At 36.1% G+C, this 23563-nt stretch overlaps 1 protein-coding gene and 1 non-coding gene across 7 annotated transcripts in view; both read right to left on the bottom strand.

Annotated features, from left to right (window-relative positions):
- The window catches only part of Rbpj (recombination signal binding protein for immunoglobulin kappa J region), a 246838-nt gene that overhangs the window by 59071 nt on the left and 164204 nt on the right, over positions 1-23563 (bottom strand). For 3 of the 6 annotated variants that reach the window (XM_063240476.1, XM_063240475.1, XM_063240477.1), the window contains exon 2: positions 18114-18294. The exons of the other annotated variants lie outside the window; for them this stretch is intronic. In XM_063240476.1, the coding sequence (XP_063096546.1) occupies positions 18114-18130 (17 nt within the window). In that variant the 5' untranslated portion in view covers positions 18131-18294. The remainder of the gene's footprint in view (positions 1-18113; positions 18295-23563) is intronic. 6 annotated transcript variants of the gene reach the window in all.
- LOC111756041 (small nucleolar RNA SNORA51) lies at positions 8120-8252 on the bottom strand. Its single transcript, XR_002790544.1, has one exon. It is a non-coding gene; the product is annotated as a small nucleolar RNA SNORA51 (small nucleolar RNA).

Here is a 23563-nt window from a genome sequence, read left to right as displayed (position 1 = left end):
ATGGCACATATTACAACAATATACATTTGATTTTTGCCTTCAACTACAGTATAGAGAGGGTCTCTAGGATCAGCTTAAAAGGGGCTATGTTACCACCATATCATGTGGCAGCATCTACTTAATGAAAGAAAAAGTAGGCAATGTGAAAACAAACAAAAAACTCAGGGAGTGAATATGCATATAAATGATTCATACTACCATCGAGGTGAAGACACAAAATGAAAGAGACAACATGGTGAAATCCAACTCAGAATGTGCAGCTCTCTAGGAAGGGCAGTCCAGGCAATACTGAGCAAGCACAGCTCTCCCCTGACTTGCCTGTAAGAGAAACTTTGTGCAGGGCTCAGAGGACTGTGCAGTCCTGATCGTCTTTCATAAAAAAATCCACGGAGTGACCATGGAGTCACGGAGCTTCTGCCCTTACACTTTCTCTTATTTCTCACTTGGCCTCAAAGTATAAGCAATGAAGATTTTCGTTCTCTCCACACAATTTTCTGACAGAGATGTTCAGGCTATTGATGGCAATAATCCTGAATTTCTGAAGGCTAGGTTGTCACTTGAAAATGTGTTTCAGGGGAAAAAAAAAAAAAAGAAAATCAGATGTTACTAACGTTACTAACACTCTTCTGAACCTTCCCAAATATTCTTTCCAATACTAGTGAAACTCTTCATTAAAAAAGAAGGAAAAAAGCCAACAAAATAAAAGAGGTACTTATCCTGCTAAAAATGGTATTTAGAAGTCCATAAGTACAACCATATACAACAAGTTCTCCAAGAGTTTTCCTCTTGAAAACATGCAACATTTAGTGCATAGTTAATCTGTCTGTGAACAAAGTCTAGTTATACGATAACACTGCTCAGGACAGGTAAAAAGACTTTGGGCAGTAGACAGGTCAGATCTTTAAGAAGAATACAGAAGAAAGGGCCAAGAAGACTTTTAATGGGAAAGGAAATGAGGCAGAAAAACAAATCAAGTTTCAGAAGGCTTCTCCAACTGACTTCCTGCCCCCAACGACTTAACTATATACAATTTTCCATTTAAAAAAATAACCACTCAGCAAAAAAGGCTCTAATTTTAAAGTGAGACTTCGCATTATGTCTTAATATCCTAGAAATAAAACACTACAAGTACCAAGTGAAAAATTAAACCATAAACTTGTAGAAAGAGACCAAACATTATATTCCGGTTAAGCTATCATCACATGGATGGAAATATCAGTAATATAGAAGAAATGTTCCCCTATAAATGCTCCAAGAGCCCATCTCTAAACTCTTTCTGATTCAGTTTCTCAGTTTCTAAAACATCAAGCAATTCTAAAACATCAAGCAATAATAAAAGGATACTAGAGCCAGGTATGGTGGTACATGCCTGTAATCCCAGCACTTGGGAGACTGAGGCAGGAGGATCACGGTGAGTGAGGCCAGCCTGGGCTACATAGTGAGTTCAAGGCCAGCCTCAACTACACAGCAAGATCCTGTCTCAAAATAAATAAATAAACAAACAAACAAAAAAAAGTAAATAAAAGTACACCTGAGAAAGTACTGATACTGCTGGACTATTGGCTACACTTTAAAATCCATACTTGCCGACTGTAGATTGTTATTGCTAATAAAGTGCCAAAATAATCAAAAGCTATAACCTGAATATGAACAAAGGATATCAAAAAAACAAGTATAAGAATGCCCATAGCACCATTAAGACATAATAACCCCAAAGTAAAAATAAAACAAATGATCACTGTCAAAGAACTGGATAAACTACAGAATAATCATACAACAAAATACTGAAAATAAGCAAGATATGGCTACATACATCATGTTGATTACTTGTGAAAGAAGGCAGATTCGAAGGTCATAAAATTACATGATTCTACTTATACGAAAATCAAAAGCAAGCAAAATAGTTTCTAGTATCTTGACAGGACACAGTTACGCTTGGGAAGGGATGGAAACTAGAGGGCCTGCCTAACAGAAGACCCCTAGGGAACAGGTATGAGGGCAGTTGCTTCCAGGGTGGTGAAGTCCTGGGTGGGAGTTCTTTCCTGGACTTTATATTTTCACATAAAATTTCAGAAGCTGGTGTTTTCTAGTCCTCACCAGTAATATTCAAAAAATATGTACTTCACATTAAATCAAACTTTCAAAATAAAAGTCAAATATCAAGTTTTTAAAAAGGTTTTTCTTACAGTGCAGAGAGGATTGAACACAGGGCCTTTACATTGAGCTACATCTGCAACACATTTTACTTATTTACCTACTTCTTTATACAATTATTTCAAGACAGGGTCTCGTAAGTCACTAAGTTGCCCAAACTTGATCCTCCTGTCTCATCCTCCAAAGATGGGATTACAAGCTTTTACCATGTGGCCTGACTATTAAGTGAAAATATTTTAATTCCTGACATTATTGGTCCTTTCTTTCTGTATTTGAATTCCAGATCAGACATTCCAACCATTTTCTCTTTAAATGACAATGTAGAAAATTAAGGTTAATTGTGATCCTTTTTTGTTTTTGGCCAAACCATATTTCATTCATACACACATACACACACACACACACACACACACACACACACACACACACACACTCAGTAATTATTCAGGGTCATGGAAATCCGATACAATTCACAATACTTCTACTCTTAAAAAAGATTGGCTTCCTTTGCCTATTTCACCTAAAACTGAGATGAGAAAAGGAATGAGAATGAGGTAATTAACTGTTCTCCCAGGATCAGGTTTTTTCTCTCTCACCATTTAAGTGCTCATTATGTGGCAGGTACTACACAAGACACTTGGAATATGTAGCAGCACATAAGAAACGCGGCCTGTATGCACTATTGTCACAATAGCAGCTACTGGAAGTAGGCACTGTGGTACATATTTTGCATGAATATCTCACTTCTTAACCACATCAATCTTACAAGGTAGGTGTTATTATCTTCATTATACACGGAGGAAACCAGTTCAGCAACTGCCCCAAGAAGTTCACATACTGGCAAATTTACTACAAAAAGTAACACATTTAATGTTTATTTTTTCCATTTGCTCTATATTAGCACGTTTTTAACTGCAGTTTGTATATACAAATGTGAAGAAGGTGGCAGTACATTAATCTGTGTGTGAGGATTACAAAGCACACTTTCTATAATACAGTTACATTTGGTTTGCTTTAAGAGGGTCAACAAAAAATATAAAGGGAAATGTTTTACTGCCTCCCAATTCCTGAACTACTAATTAAACTTTAAAGGATAAGGAGGATTTTTCTTTGATCACTAGAAAATGAAAAATGTTTTCTAAAGGTGTAAATACATGGAAATCTGAAGACATTTACTGTGGGAATCATGCCTTCACTATTGTATGGATCTATGCACATCATAAGTCTTTCAGTACCTGTCTGAAATAATTATTCTTATATTTTTCCTGCACAAAGAGACTATATATACCAGTAAGGATTGAGTCTTTTGACTTCAGTGTTCAGCATGATCAATTATAATTCTTCAAAATACATTTTTCTGAATTAAAAAGGATCACTAATCTGATCCACATAAGCTTCAATGCAATGAAGTTTCCATGTTCCTTTTTTTTTCTGTTGGTAGAATTTATGCAGAACTATACCCGCCCCCCAAACCATGATCAGTCAACTTCCTAAGCAGCCAAAATTCTTGATGGTCAGTTTGGTTCCTGATTTACAATGGTCCAAATGAGAATTTTTCAAATTTATGATGGTATGAAAGTTACATGCATTTAACAGAACCCATAGTCCAGATTTTTTACCTTTTCACTGTCTAGCAGTATGCGGTACATTTTCTCAGGTGCTAGGGAGTGGCAGGGAGCCACAGCAGTCAGTCAGCCCTGTGATCACAAAGCGACAAGCAACACTGTCTTGCCAAGCTACAAAGTCAGGTAGATGAGATATATAAATGACTTATTTGACTTATTTTCAACTTACAGTGTGTTTACCAGAAATTGACACCTGGTTAAGTTGAGAATTCTGTATTTGAATTCACTAGTGGATCTGCCTTTTCAGTCAATCTTCCTTTCAAGCAATAAACCACAATCAGGGCACAGAGAGCTAACATAAGGTCTAATTTTCAAAGGAAAGACAATGGTGAAGTTAGTGTTAGTTATTTGAAGCCTATCCCTAAGAGAGAAACACAATCAAACAAACAAAAGATGGCCATTCCCTTGTTTAAAAACAAGAAAAAGAGGACACTATGAATAATCCACAGGAGACAAAGAGAAAATAGTAAAAAGTAAAACCGAGAATCAAAATTCTTTTGTCAGAACAGGGAAGAAACTTCCAAATACTGTACATAGTATCACTGTGTGACAAGTAAATTATCTTCTGCTTAATCCCCAAAATAATCCTTTTCTTTTAAACTGTAACTTACCTTCTATTATTATATTGCGTATTACTAAAGAACAACTTTACATTTGTGGTAAAGTCAAAAACCACTCAAGCAGTGGTCTTAACCACAATTCAAAGCTTAAAAGATGGCTTTCTGCCAAAATGCATCTGAGCCATTAACCTGTCAACCAACCTGCCTTTATACACGGTTGGAACACAACAGCAGCTCAAGGAGCTAGTATCTGCTCACTCAAACCTCTCAAAGGCCCCGAGGTTCTGAAAGGGGAGTAAACCACAAAGGAGCACAGGAGTTGATGATGGTGTAAGATATGAGTACAAGCTTGAGTGGTATTTATCTGCAGCCTAATGCTTTCATATCTATCACAGTCTCTGCTCAGCACATACAAGCAAAACTTTTGGAAGTGAGGTTGACCAGATCACCAAGCAGTGATTAAAAGTACAGCATCAGTTTCTTAAGGTAGTAAAACACTAGTAAAGGAGGAAAGGCCGTAAGGATCTAAGTGAAACAGATAGCAAAACTTTTGCTTATACTTGACTTTAAGAATCATTAATGTTAGAAGCCACATAGTTGAGCAACAGTGTCACTGGTCTTCCACTAGCTTTGCTGTAGATAACACCTCTATATGTGAGTCAGGATAAGGGTTGTATAGGTTATGAAGACTACTTTTGTTGAAACCACAGCTCTTCACCTAGGCCACTATAGGTGCATAATGGAAGACTTCTTTGACATCAGAGGCCAAATTCCTACCTGTAGACCATGCGAATGTCCCCATTTTATGAACATGAGTCCTACCAAGATTATGCATATGCAAACTACTCATCACTGCCAATCCCCTCTTCCACACTTTAAATTATCTTGCTACTTTACTTCATAATTTTTTTTTTTGTCTTTTTCTTTTTCATCAGTACCAGGGATGGAACTCACGACTGCCTGAGTGCAAGGCAGGCGCTTATGCCACTGAGCTAAATCCCCAGCCCCTTTACTTCATAAATTTATATCACCAAGCAGTATCTGTAAGGTGGCAGATCCAAGATCTGTTTGTTTTTTTTCATACTTGGTCATTTTTTTTTTTTCATACTTGGCACATGTTTTTCCTCAAAATTCTCTGTTTTTTAGTGAAAGGCACACTGAGCAATGAGTTGAGTGGCGCTGAGGAAGACCAGGATAAGGCCTCCAGTAGATGTGGAATTAATTTTACTAGTCTGGGGGCTGGGGATTTAGCTCAGCGGCATAAGGGCCTGCCTTGCAAGCAGACAGTCGTGAGTTCAATCCCCAGTACCGATAAAAAAGAAAAATACAAAAAAAAAAAAATTTTTTACTAGTCTGATTCACTCATATTATGTATTTACTTGGTACTTAACTATATTATAAATGTAAATATGCAAACTATGAAACTATTATATTATGGAGTTAATTTACTAATTTACTGTCTGGTTCACTACTTTAAATTAAACTTATAGATGCACTCCACTGCAGTAATTTTTTAATATTCTTCTGTTGCCACTTCACCACAGTACCAATTTCTCATTCTTGACCTCCATCACAAGCAACTCAGTAGCAAATGCCATTAACTACCTTTCCAAAATTTGTCTTATTCCCTGATTCCATAGTTAGATAAAAATCTCATTACCACTTATACACATAGCTTTCTATATTGTCTTCATATAGTTGAGAAAACAAGAAATACCAACAGACAATATATCTATTTACATATTCTCTTACTGAAATCTCATCAACTGTGAGAGTCAACATTTAATTAATTATTTTTAATCTAAAGAGAAAGCTGAAGCTCATAAAGTCATAAGATACTAGTGATCACACACTGATCTCACTGAGAATGAAGAGTAAGAGTCCCACAGACAAAACATACAGGGAAGTGACACACAAATCACTTACCTTCCTTGCCTTCCCTCAAAATACACCTTCTCTTCTTGTCCCCTAACACACTGGAAATGTCCATTCACTTTTCTCATTAAAAACTATTTCTCATCTGGGTATTTAATGTTTCAGAAAAATCACTTGTTACCCCGTGAACTACTACTAAGCAAATCAAAATTGTTGAATATTAAGGATAAAATATAATAATCCAACCAAAAGATATGAAAACTGTATGACTACATAAACCCAGAAAATCTGTGTTAAAAGCTCTAGAGATTAATCAAACCCAGAATTTTTGAAGAATTATAAATAATCTAACAATGAAAAAAATGTCAATCTGCTTCCACAATAAACTGGACATGCAAAATAGATATTTTAGGCTACACCTTTTATGCTGACCTATCTTTTAAGTGGCAGACATACACTTTTGAAAACTGGTCAGTTAAAAGCTTGAATGACTATAATAATAGCAAGTAATCTGTAAAAAAGGAACACAGGCAACAGAAACAAAAAACATGAAATTACACCCTTAAATTATATTATTATTTAGATCAATTGTTTTGAAATGAAACATTATAAACAGATATGAAATGCCTAAAAAGTTAATTCTGTAAAAGAGGGGAAAATGTAAATGAGCTGGTATTAACAGTACAAATCTTACAATAAATGAAAAGGAAACACTTTCACCAAGTCCAAATAGCTTAAGCAATGGTTAATTTCCTCACCTTAAGTTCATTTTCCCATGAGAACGCCTCCCAAAGATACAGTGGTAAAGCTTACTATCACTTGCTTTAAAAATAACAAAGGTTCTTTCTGAACCACACTAACACTTCAAAAAAGCAGTGATTCCACTCAGGAAGCTGAGGCTGTATGACTGCCAACTCAACGCCAGTGTAGTCCAAACACTTATTTCAAGGCCAGTCTGAACTATACTGCAAAATACTGTTTCCAAAAGGGGGGAGGTGATTCGCATTCCCAGGGTCTATGAAGGAGTGCTATAACACGGGGCTCTCAATATACCTTATCAGTTCCTTCACAGTGTTTTCTTATTTAAAACTGATAGGAAAACTTGTATATACTGTAAGCAGGTTTATAACAATTTCAATCAGGAAATTCTTTACTGTAACAATAATCTACTAAACCATTCAGTTTAAACCAATAATGTGGTTAACAAATCATCTACCTGTACTTTTGAAATATTAGTAGTTCTGGGTATGTAGAAAAACTTAAGATTAATGTATTCTAATTAATATATAAATCTGAACTTCAGAATGAAAATCCAAATTGAAAGGAATCATTCTTAATTTTTTCCTCTTAACTACTGTCAAGGTTTGAATGTGTCTACCAAAATCTATGTGTTAAAAATTTATTCTCCTAATGCAACAGTGTTGGGAGGTAGGGTCTAATGGAAGGTGTTTAGGTCACAAGGGCTCAGTGCTCTTCAATTCTTTAATATTGCTGCCTTTAAGAATAGATTGATATTATGAGGGACCTGTTATAATACTGAGTTTGGCCCATAATAATTTGTTATAAAATCAAGTTTGGCACATAAGAATTCTTATGTGATACCTTCTACCATGTTATGACACAAAAAAGAAAGGAGGACCTCATCATATGTGGCCCCTAGATCACGAATTCCTTCAGGACTATAAGAAACAATTTTATTTAATATTTAATTTTTATATTTTATATAAAATATATAATTTTAATATTCAATATTTAATTTAATATTTATTATCTCTGTGATTATTAATGTGGACATCTGTCAATGCCCTGGTTTGGTTATAGTATTCCTCAAGAAGTAATATCATTCTGTTCTGGCCATTAGCTCCTTCTCTCCTCCACCCCAATTCTCAATTTCATGCCTCTGTCTAAACCCTATCCATCCACAATAAAGACCAGGCATGGGCATGGGCTGAGATGTACATCGATGGGCAGGCTTACTTTGCCTTCTTTTTCTATACAATCAGTGTAAGAATAAAGCCTATGTAAGCACCCAAAGGCCCAAAAGCTCTATTTTGAAATAGAAATATTGCTGGGTCAGCTCTTTTACCTTTGGACAATCTCCTAGGATTGAAGATTTATGCTATTTTAATAATACCCTCATCTTGACTGGCCCTTGATCAGCTCACTTCTTATTTGATCTGCTCTGTAACTCAAAATTGACCTTATTCAATGTTCACATTATTCCTTTGCAAGCAGAATGCAAATTCCTTTGTTTGTTCAAGTTGCAAGGAATAAGGAGAGGGAAAAAAAGAGTGAGAGAGGAGCTCAGGAGTACAAAGAGGGGACAGAGAACAAATGGAGAGAGAGAACACTGGAGTCAAGGGAACAAAAACAAAAGACAGAAGAGAAAATGACTCTTTGAAAGAGTGTAGAGCCACCAAGCCAAAGAGAAACAAAAGCGAGCACTGGAGGGTCTGGTGGCCATAAAAAGGCAATTGTCTATCTCCTAGCAAACCAAATCTGGTCAGTTCCAAATATGGAAATGCTTTAGCTGGAACACACAAGTCTTCTGTGAATATAAGCACAGATCATAGTCTGTCTTTCCTTATAAATAATTTCCCACTTGGACATCCATTCATTGTGAGAAAAATCTGTTGAGTTATTAGGTTAACTATTTCTATTTTGTTCCCTCAAACTTCAGGTCTCCCTAACCAAAACTGAACAAAGAAACAGCAAATCTCTTCAGTACCTTAATAGTTGTTTTACAGCTTTGGTCTCCACATTTGTGAAATGGGATGCTAGAAAGCTGCTGTGGCGTACGGGTTTATTAATGCAAAACATTTGCTAAGGAATCCCTCAAACACGCTTAAATTTCAGATCTGGGAAATCTCACAAGAGTTCAATAATGACAAATTTGTAAAACAAATAATTTCAAAATAAAAAATACTTCTTTATATGTCTAGTCATTTTTTCCACTTTTTATAAATTAAGAGATTGGTAAGTGTGTGGCCTGTTGGTCATCCACAGTATACACGCATGTCTTTAAAACCCAGTATTACCAAAAGTGTATTCATTTGACAAAAATTTCCTGAGTATTTGCTATTCAATGTCCCAAGGGTTAAAAACACAAGCTGTTAATAAGGAAAAAGTAGCCGATTTGGAAACTATGGCAAAGATTGAAAATTGCCTCCCTGCATAGGGACCGACTGTGCGTGTATTTCGTGCTTGCAGTGGATCTTACTGCTCCAAATCACCTTTGCTTCACAAATATGCATCCTACCTGCCTCTGCTTCATCTCTGGTCCAAGTTAGAATTTTTCACTCTGAAGTTAGTTTTTCCACAGGAATTTCAACAATAAAGGAACTATACAACCAACAACCACACATACAGACACACATTCTGATCACCTTTGTCACTACTATTGTGATAAACAAAAAACAAAAGCCTTCCATCAAAGTAAATGCTTTTTCAAAGAGTTCTATCCTACCTTTCCATTCTAAGTTTAACCCAGGATTCCTCATAACAATTAGGAGACAGGAAGAAAAAGGAAGTCTTCATGACCATAATTTCCAGAGCGGTATATTTACAGTCATTATTTTTAAAGATTATATGCCAACAGTATAGTTATTAAAGCAATTCTCAAAGCTGGTCCAGAAGGTCACTGAAGATTGACATTCTCTTACTTCACAGCTCCCCCTCAATGGCTGACAGACTCACAATGCTCACCACATCACTCATGAACAATGCACCTCATCTAAGCAACAGAGTAGGCATTTTGAAGAAAGAATGAACACGTATTTTCCTGTTCATCTGCAAGCTTTCTTCATAATGCTCTGGCAGTTCCATAGTGTAGAAAAGAAAAAAAAAAAAGTGACCTCACTCTAGTTTCTAAAAGAATGTATTTTTCTCATTCCTTGATATTCTTCATGGGTACCACTGACATGCTTGCCACCATTTCACTTTTTTCAATTAGGTTCACACGTGAGTACTCTGTTACGAGATATGACAGATTCTACAGACACCCAAACAGTATGACTTTTCAAAGTAATGAGAAACTTGTTCAAAACTTTTTTAAAATGTGTTAATTTACTTACTTATTTATTTTAGTTTTTTGAGATAGGATCTCACTATATTTTCCAGGCTAGCCTCAAACTCACTCATAGTGATCTAATCTCAGCTTCCTGGAAGATGGGATTATAAACGTGTGCCACCTGGCTTTAAAACATTTTTAAAGTTTTATTATAGTCAGAATTTAAAACATTTAAAAAAATAGTTTCACAGCAATTAATCTTCATTTTAGGGGGTGATTCTGACATGTTTTTAATCACCAAGTATACAGAAGTCACATCTTTAATAAATGCAGTAATTTATGCTCTTTCTTCTAATCTTAGATGTAGAACGGGGTGCTGCCTTTGATTTGGGTCTAAAAAGAATGGAATCTCATGGCTCCCAACAGGATAATCAGCGGATATATGGTGAAGATGAAGTAAGGAAAACAAAACAAACATGATTGAAGGGGGAAAAAAGGATCAGTTCTCTTAAAAATGAAAACTCAGGGGCAGGGGTACAGCTCAGTGTCATGGTGCCTGCCTGGCAAGCGCAAGAGTCTGGATTTAATTTCCAGTTGGGGGGGGCATGGTTTAAAAATGAATACTCTGCTGATGTGGCTGGCGATGCACACATGTAATTCCAGCACTCAGAAGGCTGAGGCAGGAGGATGGTTGCAAGTTCAGGCCAGCCAGGGCTGCACAGTGACACCCTGTCTCATAAAACAAAACAAACAAACAAAAAATGAAGATCCAAGCAGTGCTATTGAAGAATATAATGAACTGAACAGTCTGGGAGCAGGCAAGAGAAAGTTGGTAGTTACAGGCAATTTAGGTAAACAAAACAACAGAAAAAGCAATGTGTGTGCACACATACATGAGCATGTGCGCGTGAGCAAGTGCACATTTTGCAATCCCAGCACCCAGGAAGCAAGTAGTTTGAGGCTAGCCTGGGTCACACAGTGAGTTCAAGGCCAACCTCAACTACATGACAAGACCCTGTCTCAACCACAAAGAAAAATAACAGAAGAAAGGAATTCAACTCTTCCCTATTTCAAATGCTTATGACCTCATTCACTAGTTCCATCACAAACAACATAAGCTGCACACATCTGTACAAGCAACTGTCATCAAGACAGTTAACCAAGAGGTTATTACAGTCTTCTATAATTTCAAAATAACTTATATAAAGAATATATCATACCCAATTCAGAGAGTAGAACTATGTACTTTAACTCAGTTTCCAACAAGTCACAAAGATGAATTATATTTATCTTTTGCCTTCCTCTTTTGGCAAGGAACTCTTCCATTTTTTTCAACTCCCAAGTGTAGAAAGCTAATGTACAAATTCCACTGCCATGAAATAATTTACCAGAAATTATTTTCTAAGGAGAAAGAAACTGTATTTTAGATATATTTTAAAACATGTGTGCTGATACTGCTCTCCTCTAAAGTCTTAAAAATAACCATCAGAAACTGTTATTATTATCATATGTTCAATAAAGGAAAACATCTGCTGTTAGGAGGTCATTATGGTAGCCTAGAAAAATTAAAGTTTAAATGTTATCAAAATCCTCACAAAAACCAAAGATTTAACACTTCATTACCTTAAATATTTATAATATATGATAGATGCTTAATTTTTACAACATTGAACTTATCTTCTGAATTAAAGTAGTACCAGTTAAATGAACAAATACAACACATGCATGAATCTCAGTGTATATCATCAATATATTTGTAATGTTAACTAATGAGTCATCTCCATCAATACAAATTGCTCTATAACTAAAAAGTAGTATTAATTTCTTAACTATAAGTATTTTAAATTTACTAAAGCAAACAAACACATGAAGCAGGAGGAAAAAGGCTTATCTATTAATTTAGTAATCTAATTATCTATTAATTTAATACCTATCTTAAATAGCTCATAGCTTTAAAAAAATGTGTCAATAAGACAGTTTCACAGAGCTTCCCAGTTGGGCATTATTAAAACTTAGGTCTGTGAGATCTAAGACATACACACACTCTTGAAACTAATGTTTTAAAAACCTATATTGAGCCAGGCATGGTAATCCCAGCAGTCAGGAGAATGAAACAGAATAGCCAAAAGTTCAACGACAGACTGGACTACACAGTGGCTTAAGGCAGCCTGCACTACATAGCAAGACCCTGTCTCAAAAAACAAAAACAAAACAAAACAAAATCAACATGTACTGGATTACATTACCTATTCTGTTCTTTTCCATTTAATATAAATGCAATACACTACATAAACAGAAGCAAAGGCAATAATCACATGATCATCTCAACTGATGCAGAAAAAAAAAAACCTTTAAAAACCCAACATCCATTCATGATTTTTTAAAAAAAAACCTGAAGAAAATATACACAGAATGACTTCCTCTCCATCTGATAAAAGGCACTTATAACAAACCAATGGCCAACATAATATTAAATGGAGAAAAGCTAAAAGCTTTTCCTCTAAAATCAAGAACCAGACAGAAATATGCACCATTACCACTCTGATTCAATATAATTCTTGAGACATTAGCAACATCAATCAGCAAGAGATAAAAAGGGATATACATAAGAAAGGAAGAAGGCACACTATCATTATTTCCAGATGACATGCTCCTCTTCATAGAAGACTCAAAACATTCCACCAAAAGATTCCAAATACAGCAGTATGACATACATAGTGAACACACACACACACACACACACACCAAATCAATAATATTCCTGTACACCAACAGTAAACTCACTGAGAAATTAGGGAAACAATACCTTTCACAATAGCATCAAGAAAAATTAAACCTAACCAAGGAAATGAAAGACCTCTGCAATGAAAACTATAGTCCTCTGAACAGTGATTGAAGGAGATATCAGAAAATGAAATGATACTCCTTTTCCTATCCTTTGGACAGGTAGATACATAATCAAATTGACAATACTTCTCAAACTAATATACAGATATATATACAATCTCAATCAAAATACCAATAGCATTCCTCACAGAATTAAACAACCTTAAAACTCTTACAGAACCAGAAGAGACCTAGAATAGGGAAAGTAATCTTGGATAATGCATGCACATCCCAGACTTCAAGCTATACTACAAAAGTACTGTTATGGCTGTGTCTTGATACCCCTCTAAGGCCTTATGCAGTCATAGGTGAGGCTTTTCAGAGGTGGCTGGACCTAGCATATGTGATGCTGGGAATCAAGGGCGTATGATTAACTAAATTATTCCACTGATTGGTTTGGCATAACTTTGGGTAGGATTACGGGTACCCCACCCTGGGTGAGTTTTTACCCACCCCAATGGTGTGTGGTCCAGGTAAGATATAAGAGACAGAAAGAGAGTCCCTGTTTGTGGCTCTTGCTGCCTTCTGTCTACCCTGCTTTGCCATGGCCTGTTCATCTTCTGTGACGCTTTTCTGCCATGTGGCCTGGCTTTGGAGCCAGTCAACTATGAATTGAAACCTCTACAAACTGTGAGCTAAATAACCCTTTCCTCTCTTAACTTGTGGGAGTTGGGTATTTTGTCTCAGCACTGAGAAAACTAAGACAGGTACAATGATAAAAACAACGTAGTACAGGTCAAAAAACAGACATGCGGATCAATAAAACAAAATAGAGGATGCACATTCAGCTACCTGATCTTTGACAAGGGGAACTTATGTTGAAAGAAAGTTTCTTTAAAAACAAATGGTGAGGGGCTGGGGATTTAGCTCAGTGGCATAAGCGCCTGCCTTGCAAATGTGCGGTCGTGAGTTCGAGCCCTGGTACCGATAAAAATGAAATAGACAAAAAAAAAAGTGTGTGACTGGCTATCCACATGCTGAAGACTGAACCTAGACCTGTATCCCTCACTATATACTAAACTGAAATCCAAACAGATCAAACATCTAAACATTAAAATAGAAATGCTTAACTTGCTAGAAGGTAAAATAGGTAAAACTCTTGGAAAGCAAAGATGTAAGCAAGGTCTTTCTGAATAAACTCCAACTGCACAAGAATACCATGAACCAACAAGAGGGATCATATCAAATTTAAAGGTTCTTTACCTTTTTAAAGGAACGAAAACCACCAAAAGAGTGAAGAAACCTACAAAATGTGAAAAAAATGTTTTGACAGCTATTCATCAGAGAACAATTATCTAGAATATATAAAGAACTCAAAATAATTCAAACTCAAAATAAAAGACCCAAATGAAAATGGGCAATCAAAAGGAACTGACTTAATTTCAGAAGTATGAATGGCCAATAAATATAAGAATAAATGTTCAATATTGCTGGTCATTAGAGAAACACAAATTAAAACAAAGCTAAAATTATATCTTCAGAAAGAATGATTATTAACAAGAAATTAACGACAAATTTAGTGAGGCTGTAGGAGAGAAAAAAGAAACCCTATATTGTTGGTGGGAATGTAAACTGATAAAACCACTCTAGAGTCAGTACAGAGCTTGCTCAAAAACTCAAATTAGAGATTCCATTCTATCCATCCAGTCTCCTTCTAGACGTCTTCCTAAAAGGGTTAAAGACAACATATTTACACATCATAATGACACATGTGTTTTCAAAGCACAATTCACAATAACTAAATCTTGAAAGTAGCCTATGGCCATCAGCAGATGAAAAGAAAAAGAAAATGTGGTATTTATACAAAACTGAGTACTACTCTGCATAAAGAAGGGTAAACTTGAATCATCTCTGTAGGAAAAGGTATGCACAACATGGATGTCATCATCTTTCTTAAGTGAAATAAATCGGACACCCAAGCTTACATAGCACATGGTTTGTCTTATATGAGAAACCCAAACATAATAAAGAGCAAATTAAAAGGTAAATGCAAAATAAAAGATAATGAGGAAGGGGAGTTTCTTAGAAAAGATAATGGAGGGGAACTTCTTAGAAGAGTTCTTAAGTTTCTGTGAGTGTATTTCTGTACTTTGTGATGACTGTGGCATTTGACAGCTTTTTAAAAAAATCTTTATAGACTTTACTCTCTCTTCAGTATCACATCACTTTGTATTTTTGTCAAGTAAATCAGTATTTGGATGGTGGGTTACTGCTTCTGAGAAACTGTGATTACAGGAGGCATGTACTTAGTAAAATTTAAAAACCCAATCAATATAAATGTGCATATTTTAATTTTTCTAAAACCTGAAACTCAATTTTTTTAAAAAAGCAGTAAGTTATTTTCCATATGCAGTGCATTAATTTTTCCTATTCTAAGACATGTTTTAAGGCTCATCATAATCCACTAAATCAATTTCTCGACCCTGTATTAAATGAGTGAACCCAGATGGGGTGGTGCATACCTGTCAGACCAGCACCCAGGAAGATGAAACAGGAAGATTACAAGTCTGGCCTAGCCTGATGTAACTGTGACTCAGCAACACCCTGTCTCCCCCCCCCCCTTGCACCCCCCCCCAAAAAAAACTTTTTAAAAAGGGTATGTATACAATTCAGTGAAAAGCCCTGACTCAGTCCACTGTAGTCTAAAACAGGAGGCAGAAGCAAAAGAATTGTCGCAAGTTTTAGACCCACTTGGGCTACAAAGTGAGCAAAAGGCCAGTCTAAACTGCATAGTAAGACTCTATCTTCAAAAAGACCAAAGTGGGGATGGGGGAGAGAAACAGCTTCAAAGAAAAGAAAAATCACATTTGCAGTGTAAAAGACAAAAAGTTACAAATGTCTAATGTCCACCTTCTTTCCCAGATGAGAAAAAGGACAAAGAATTAAAAACTTCAAATAATGATGGCTTGCTTTACTTTGTAAAGATCATAGGTAGAAGGCTGAGAGTCAGTACAGGAAAAAACAATAGTACCCCCCCCCAAAAAAAGAAATGCTAATTTGGCACTTAATACTCATCACTATCACTGTCAACCTATTACTGTTTCCTACATATTCAACCCTAGACTAACCAAATGTACACAATTATTTAGCAGCATCAGTTATATAAACTGACGATAGACTTATGCTACATTTCCATACATACATTGGTATTTTTCCAGATCATTCTTACTACCTGTCAAAGCAAGCATTAGATATAAAACACAGGTTATTTGACCTTTAAGCTTTTAACCACAAACCTGTAAACTTCCAATAAGAACAGTAGTTGGGAGCCAGGCACAGTGGTACCCATACCTGCCTGTACTCCCACACTCTGAGAGGCTGAAGCAAGAGATCACAAGTTTGAGCCCAGCTAAACAATTTAGTGACTTAACAAGAACCTGTGTCAAAATAAAAAGTTTAAAAGGGCTGGAGATGTAGCTCAGTACAAAAGCCGTGGGTTCAATGATCAGCTTTGCACAAAAAAAATTTAAAAGTTGGGGGCTGCAAACTGGCTGCGCATCCTCTCTGCAGTTCAAATGAAAACAAACAGAAGCCCAAATACTAGCCCAGAAAGAAATTTGCAGCTTGAAGTAACAAGTACTATAGAGAAATATATTCTATAAACAATGCACTGTAGACTATCTTTAAATCATTACGCTTGAAAATATCATTTTTTAGCAGGTAGACTATTAATCAAACACAAAATTGAAATCAGTGAGTTGAAATCAGTGACTGCTTTGGCTGATAAACAGACGACTCTACCCTGAAACAGGATTAGACTGTCTTTATGGGGCAGATTTTAATATAAAAGTTTGTCTTAGCTTTAAAAATTAAATTCCACTAAGAATTTAATGCAAGGATCACGATGAAAAGACCTTAACATAAGGTGGCCTGAAAAAATTATGGGCTATACCCTCATATTTCTATTCAATTTTCTGTCCATTACTTAAACTTCCACTTTCCCAACATACTTTCCTTATTACCTAACTGGTAAGTAATTCTAAACTTTACGTAACATTTATGAATTCAGCATTCTGAGTTGGTCTACTATTATTCTTCAAAACTTTTAGTTGCAACTATAGTACAATATTAGGTTCCGAAGACTTTGAATTTAAAAAGTTCTAACTGTATCATTCAGGTAAATTTTATGCACATAGTAGAGCTAGGGATTTAGGTCAGTGGCACAGTACCTGCCTGGCAAGCACAAGGTCGTGAGTTTGATCCTTCTGGTACTACCAAAAAAAAAAAAAAAGTTATGCATATAATAAGCTGAAGAATTTCTGGTAGCCGAATTTATTATGAAGCCTATAATTACCACTCCTAGTAACTACAAATAACAGCAAGACTACACATAACACATGAATATATGTACACACAAATAGACAAGTCACAATATTATTCAAATCATTTTCATCTGAGTGAAAACTTCATACTAAAAAAAAAAAAAAAACTACTAGAAATGGCCCAAGTAAGAATTATTTTGTTGGTCATATGAACACTCCAACTTCACGAAGAATTTATCCACCTGGTTCTAGCCCAAGATACCACGAACCTATAGCATTGCTGAGAACTAGTTCATGATATAAACCAGAAAGGTAATTACAGACTAAGACATGAATAATCTCTAAAGTATTTGCTGAAAGAAATTACAACTCATTGCTATTAAAACCTAAGGAAAACATTTACCCCCATGTTGTCATTTTCATTGTGAACCTTCATTTGAGTATGTGTCCACCTTTCTTTACCAGTCTTTTAGGTTAAGCTCCACAAATCTATATGCCAATTATGTCTTCAATTTTCTTCCAAAGCAATATAAACATTTACCCCTTCCATAACTTTATCTCAAAAACAAAAAGCTTCAAACATAAAACATAATTTTTTAGCATATACTACTATCATAAACCCATAATCATATCTGCAATCTAAAATTAAAAATGCCTTAAAATATGCAATAATTAAATACAGACTCTTGAGTGTTCATTCTACTCATGACCTTAGGTTCACTGGGAGAGTTCTAAAGCATACCTTTTAATCCACGCCATGGTACTTCAAGAACATGTTAAGGAAAGTCACAGCTTGGAACACTTCGATGCACCTCAAAACACCTCAGCCAGTATCTGTATCACACTCCTTTTCTTTTGAGATCATAATGGTTCCGAAGAACTATAATGCTTCCATTTGAATGAGAGTCTCATAATTTCAATGACTTAAAAACAAAAACAAAAAATAAGGCTTAAGTGTTGGTATGTTAAGGCACTAGTGCACTGTGTCAACTGCTGCCTTGACTAAGAAAAATGTTTTGCTAGTATCGTGTAACAGTCATTTTCATTGTGAACCTTCACTTGAGTATGTGTCCACCTTTCTTTACCAGTCTTTTAGGTTAAGCTCCACAAATCTATATGCCAATTATGTCTTCAATTTTCTTCCAAAGCAATATAAATAACCTAAAAAGATAGTCTGAAGACTTCTGTCTATCTCTGAATCACAAAATTTTTTCTAAGTTCAGTAAGAGCTGGAAATAACCAACATCCCTGTATTAAATAAAAGAAATTTGTTTAGAGATAGAGCAGATTCCTTCAAATGCCACTACTCCTGGTGTTAACATTAATGAATCATTTAATTGCATAGAAGTCACTGAAATAAAAACAGCTCCAGTCCCTAAAGCTTATTTTTGTCACTAAAGTGTATGTAATTGAACAGATAGGTAGCAATGTATCATGAAATACATATTTGGTCGTTAATCCTTGTTTCTGGCATACATCTCCTAAAATCCTTGGACTCTTCTGCAATAATTGTCTTTTTTATGCTAATGAGTTGACAGATGGTTGGGAGCTTCCAGGTAGCTTCTCAAAGGGAAAAATCAAGAAAGATCTGGCAGAATTAGTTTTGTAACTTCATCCCCCTCCCCACAACCTCTGGGAAGGGGAGAAGGTCTGATTAAGTTGAATACTAATGGCCAATGACTTAATCAATGAAGTTATAATGAGGCCTTCATTAAAAACAAAAGGACAAGATTTAGAGAGCCAAACATGTGGAAGTTCTTGGATGGTATGTACTGTGCCCAGAGAGAGCACAGAAGCTCCAAGTCCCTGCGTCCCACACCTTGCCCTATGCACCTCTTCAGCTGGTATTCATCATACCCTTTGTAATATACTGTGTAATAAACCAGTAAGTGTAAGTAAAGGATTTTTCCAGTTCTGAGCTGATGCAGGCAACTAATAAAACTCAGGTGGGGTTTAGAAGCCCTGGGTCTATCAGAAATACAGGTAACACCATCTGGTGCTTGTGATTTGTATGGCAGGGATGGGTAAGTGACTTCCGGGGGACTGACCTTTCAACCTGTGGGATCTGCTTTTAGAACTGAAGTGAACTAGAGAGCAATCAGTGTCTGCTGGAGAACTGCTTGTTCACTTGGCATGTGTGGGAAAATCCCATGTACAATGGGTTACAGAAGTCTTCTATATTAATTGTTTAGTGTAAGAACAGAGGAAAAGTTTTCTACTAAGTGGCTGATCATCAAATTTTACTGTCAAATCTATGATTGTCTTGGCAGGTATCTGTGTCTTCCCTCTTTACCCTGCCTTGCCATTCTTATATAAAAACATTTAAAACATTTCATTTTTAATTTCATTTTTAATACACAGTAAGAAAAACATGTAACATTTTAAATCTAAGAATTTATACTGCAGTTGGGCATGGTGATACATGCCAGTAATCTCAGCACTCAGGAGGCTGAGGCAAGAGGAATGTTGGGAGTTCAAGACCAGTGGGCTACAAAGTGAGTTGAAGACCAACCTAAACTGTATAGTGAGACTCTGTCTCAAAAAAACCTAAATAAATAAAAGAATTTACACTGTAGCTGCTGCAAGTTTATGTAGTTACTAGGAAGACTACTTAGACAAAGTAAAACTAAGCAATAACTTATCAAGAAATATATACTTTATTGTCATAAAGCAACTAAGACTCCTTGAAGGTGAGTGATCAGAAAATTTTCAATAAAGTTAACCCATAAAGAGGGATTGCCTGGAAAGCAGGTGAGAAAAGTTCTCTTAGACTCTAGGCATACTGAACAGCTGATGCAAAGTTTTATACACAAACAGCAGAGAATAACAATTTCTCAGCTCCTAAATAACACATGCTAAGGAGAAAGTGAAACTATTTCCTGTGTGAATACAGAGGCAACTGCTAAAAATATTTCAAGGCCAGTGTCAGAAAAATGAAACATTTACAAAGAGTTAAACTTCTATAGGTTGCAAGGAATGCATATTACAAAATGGAGACAATTTTGCAGGAAGCTAATAATGGTAGCACAATTAATTACATACAGCAAAGATGTGGTTCAGAACAAAAAGTAACTAATGAAGAAAAGAAGCAATTTCTAATGAAATCCCTCCTGGTTTGCAGCCACAGTCATTCTTAAATGGATGATTTTACCACCTGGCCTCTTCCTACTCCTGCTTCAAACCAGTGAATGGTTCTGTACATGTACGGGTATGTGTATGTGCGTGTGTGTGTGTGTGTGTGTGTGTGTGTGTGTGTGTGTATGTCTAGCCGTCCATCTCCCAGATGAACATCACATTGTTTCCCAGCCTGCTCCTCCAAATAAAAGTACCCTACCCCATTAATGCTCCTGAAATACAGCTCTTTCCTTGCATGGAAAACAATCTTTACCACTGAAAAGTGAATCAAGATTAGACAGTAAAAAATAAAGCCTAGGTCTAAAGGACTTACTACTCCATTTAATATTTAGAGCCCTATTTTACAGAGAAGACATAGTACTCAAATGACTGACTCAAGAACTACGTATTATAAAATAAAAGAAGTGGGACAAATCCAAATCTTTTAGCTACAATTTCAGCATTTCTATTCCTCCTATAATACTGTTGCAGAATATTACGGGGAGAGAAGAGTAGTGCTGGTGCTAAAATTTGTTAATACACCAACTACTATCTTACATACTTGATGGTATTTTATTTCATTCTGATCTATCTTCTTTTACAAGTGAAGAGTAAGACTCAAAGGAGTTTAAGTCAACTGTTCATTATAAGAGACTATCACATAAGAGACTAAAAGTAGTAGGCCAGATATCTGATCTCATAATGTTTAAATATAAAACTCATGTTGCTATACCAATCTTTCTTCCAGAAGCAACCAAAAGAAATTAAGTTAAACACTAAGTTTATTTCTTAAGGGAGCTAATATTTCAACAGACTAATTATACAAATGTTTCTTATATAAAAGCTGATCAGTTTTGTAAATCAAAACTAAAAACAGTTAACTATGCTTTAGCAAAAGACTACACACATTTACTAAAGCCATTAAGAAGACTTAACACTGAATTTTACTCAAATTAGAAATTTCACTTGACTCCAACAAATGAAATCGATTTTCTCATTATGTATCTGACAACCTTTAACAACTTCAATCATGGAAGCTATTAACGTGAAATTCTGTTGACAAAACAAAAATGACCATGAAAGGCATTTTCTTTGCAAAGGTGCACTACCATAGTTCTTCAGCTTTGTCTTGTTCCAGAAACTGCTGCAGGTGTTATCCTCATAAGAAAAGAAATCACTTACTAGCTGAGGAAGGTTAAGCTATGCAGTCAAGTTATCAGTGATAATAAAAGAAATACAGAAGGGATAGCTCCTTACAATGCTTCAAATAATGATTAAGATAAAACAACAAAAGCCACTGACAAAAATCTCCCCAAATTAAGGACAGGAAACTTGTAGATGTGAGTGTAAACTTAGCATGGCATTCAAAAACTGATTACACAACTACTAGATAAAACGTTTGGTTAACAAATTAGATAAATAAACCATTAGACATCATTTGTTAAAATGCTAAAACAGTCTTGCAGAATTACCACATATAAAGGTTTAAAATCTGATACAGTAAAAAACAATGGTCATTTAAAAAATATCTTTACAAAAACCAGGCATGGTGGCACACTCCTGTAATCCCAGCACTTGGAGGCTGAGGCAGGAGAATCATTTGCAAGTTCAAGACCAGTCTGGGGTACAAAATGAGCCTAAGGCCAGCCTGAACCGCATAGCAAGATCCTGCCTCGAAAAGACAAAAAAATATTAAAAACAAAAAATAAAAATATCTTCACTACTAACAATATAAGTTTTCTGTATAAATAAAAGCATCAATGTCCAAAACAATGGATTATAACAGAAATGGCCATCAGAATTTTAGAGATTCTGATGCCAATCAGAAATTAGTTACGAAGTTAATAAATATTTAAAAGCTCTATGCAATTGTTTATAAAACATTTTATGCCATGTTGTCCTTTTTCAGAAGAAACAGAAATACAATTCCAAGTCAGTTATTAAGGCTTCCTCCAAACACTGAAGTCCAAAGAGGATAATGTTGGTCTTTCGTCTGCAAACCTTTAATTTCATTTACTTTTTTTTTTTTTTTTAACTGAGAATCAAACTCAGGACCTTGCCCTTGCTTGCCAGGCAGGCATTTAGGCTGCTGAGCTGTATCTCCAGCCTCAAATCTTTAAATTTTAACAGTAAAGCCCGAATACAGTAAGCACTATGAACAAGTGAAAATGTTACACAGCTATTTTGCATACATGAATGAAAGCTTAATATAGAGTTCATGATGGCAAACCGTGAAATGTGCTCTAAAACACAGTGGGAAATAGAGGTATAGCTCAGTGGCACAGGTGCCTGCCTGCCTTACAAGTAGAAGATCCTGAGTTCAATTACTGGTATCAAAAAAGAAAACACAATGGCACAAAATATTTGTTGAAATGAATGGCAGTAAACATGAAGGAATGAGTTCTATAAGAGAAAGAGGAAAACAACTCACTGCTAGACAATAGTTAGAATTTAAAATGCTCCTCGGTATAGTCAATTTCTCATTTTTAAAATTAACTTGTTTGACTTCCGGGAGAACATGGCGGACAGATAGCAGCAGCTACGGAGGCTCTCTGAAAGACTCAGCTTAGAATTCAGGAATGGTGCGGACTAAGGAGTCATAAGCAGGTGGAGATATGCTCTGCTGACCCAGGAACGAACTGGGCTGAGAGAAACCAACTTGGAACGCAGTTCTGGTGCTAGAACAGGAACAGAGGGGCCTCAGTGTGGAGGCTGGAGCCCGCACCATTGGAGGCCGCGATTTGGGTTTCCCGCCGCACGGCGGCTGCGTCTACATCGGCTCAGCAGGCAGAGAGATGCGCGGAAGCTCTGAGAACGGGAATCAGCGAGCGGAGTTGAAAACAGGACAGGCGGGGAGCCGTGCACGACTTGCGGTAAGGTGAGTGAGAGAAACTGACACTCTCCCACAGTTTAATGAGACTCCAGCGGAAGACATTCTTGGACTGGGCAGACTTGCGGGAGCGGGGCACTGCAGCGACTTCACCCTCTCAAGCAGGATTGGTGAGAAGTGCCTAGCCTACGTGATGCTGCTGGCGAAGACCCAGTAGGCTACACAACCCAGATCCCAGAGCCTGAGGG

This window comes from Cavia porcellus, unplaced genomic scaffold (genome assembly GCF_034190915.1).
Source record: "Cavia porcellus strain 051 isolate PalLab524CR breed Dunkin Hartley unplaced genomic scaffold, mCavPor4.1 scaffold_30, whole genome shotgun sequence".
NCBI classification, from domain to species: domain Eukaryota; kingdom Metazoa; phylum Chordata; class Mammalia; order Rodentia; family Caviidae; genus Cavia; species Cavia porcellus.
This window is presented reverse-complemented; position numbering and strand designations above follow the sequence as displayed.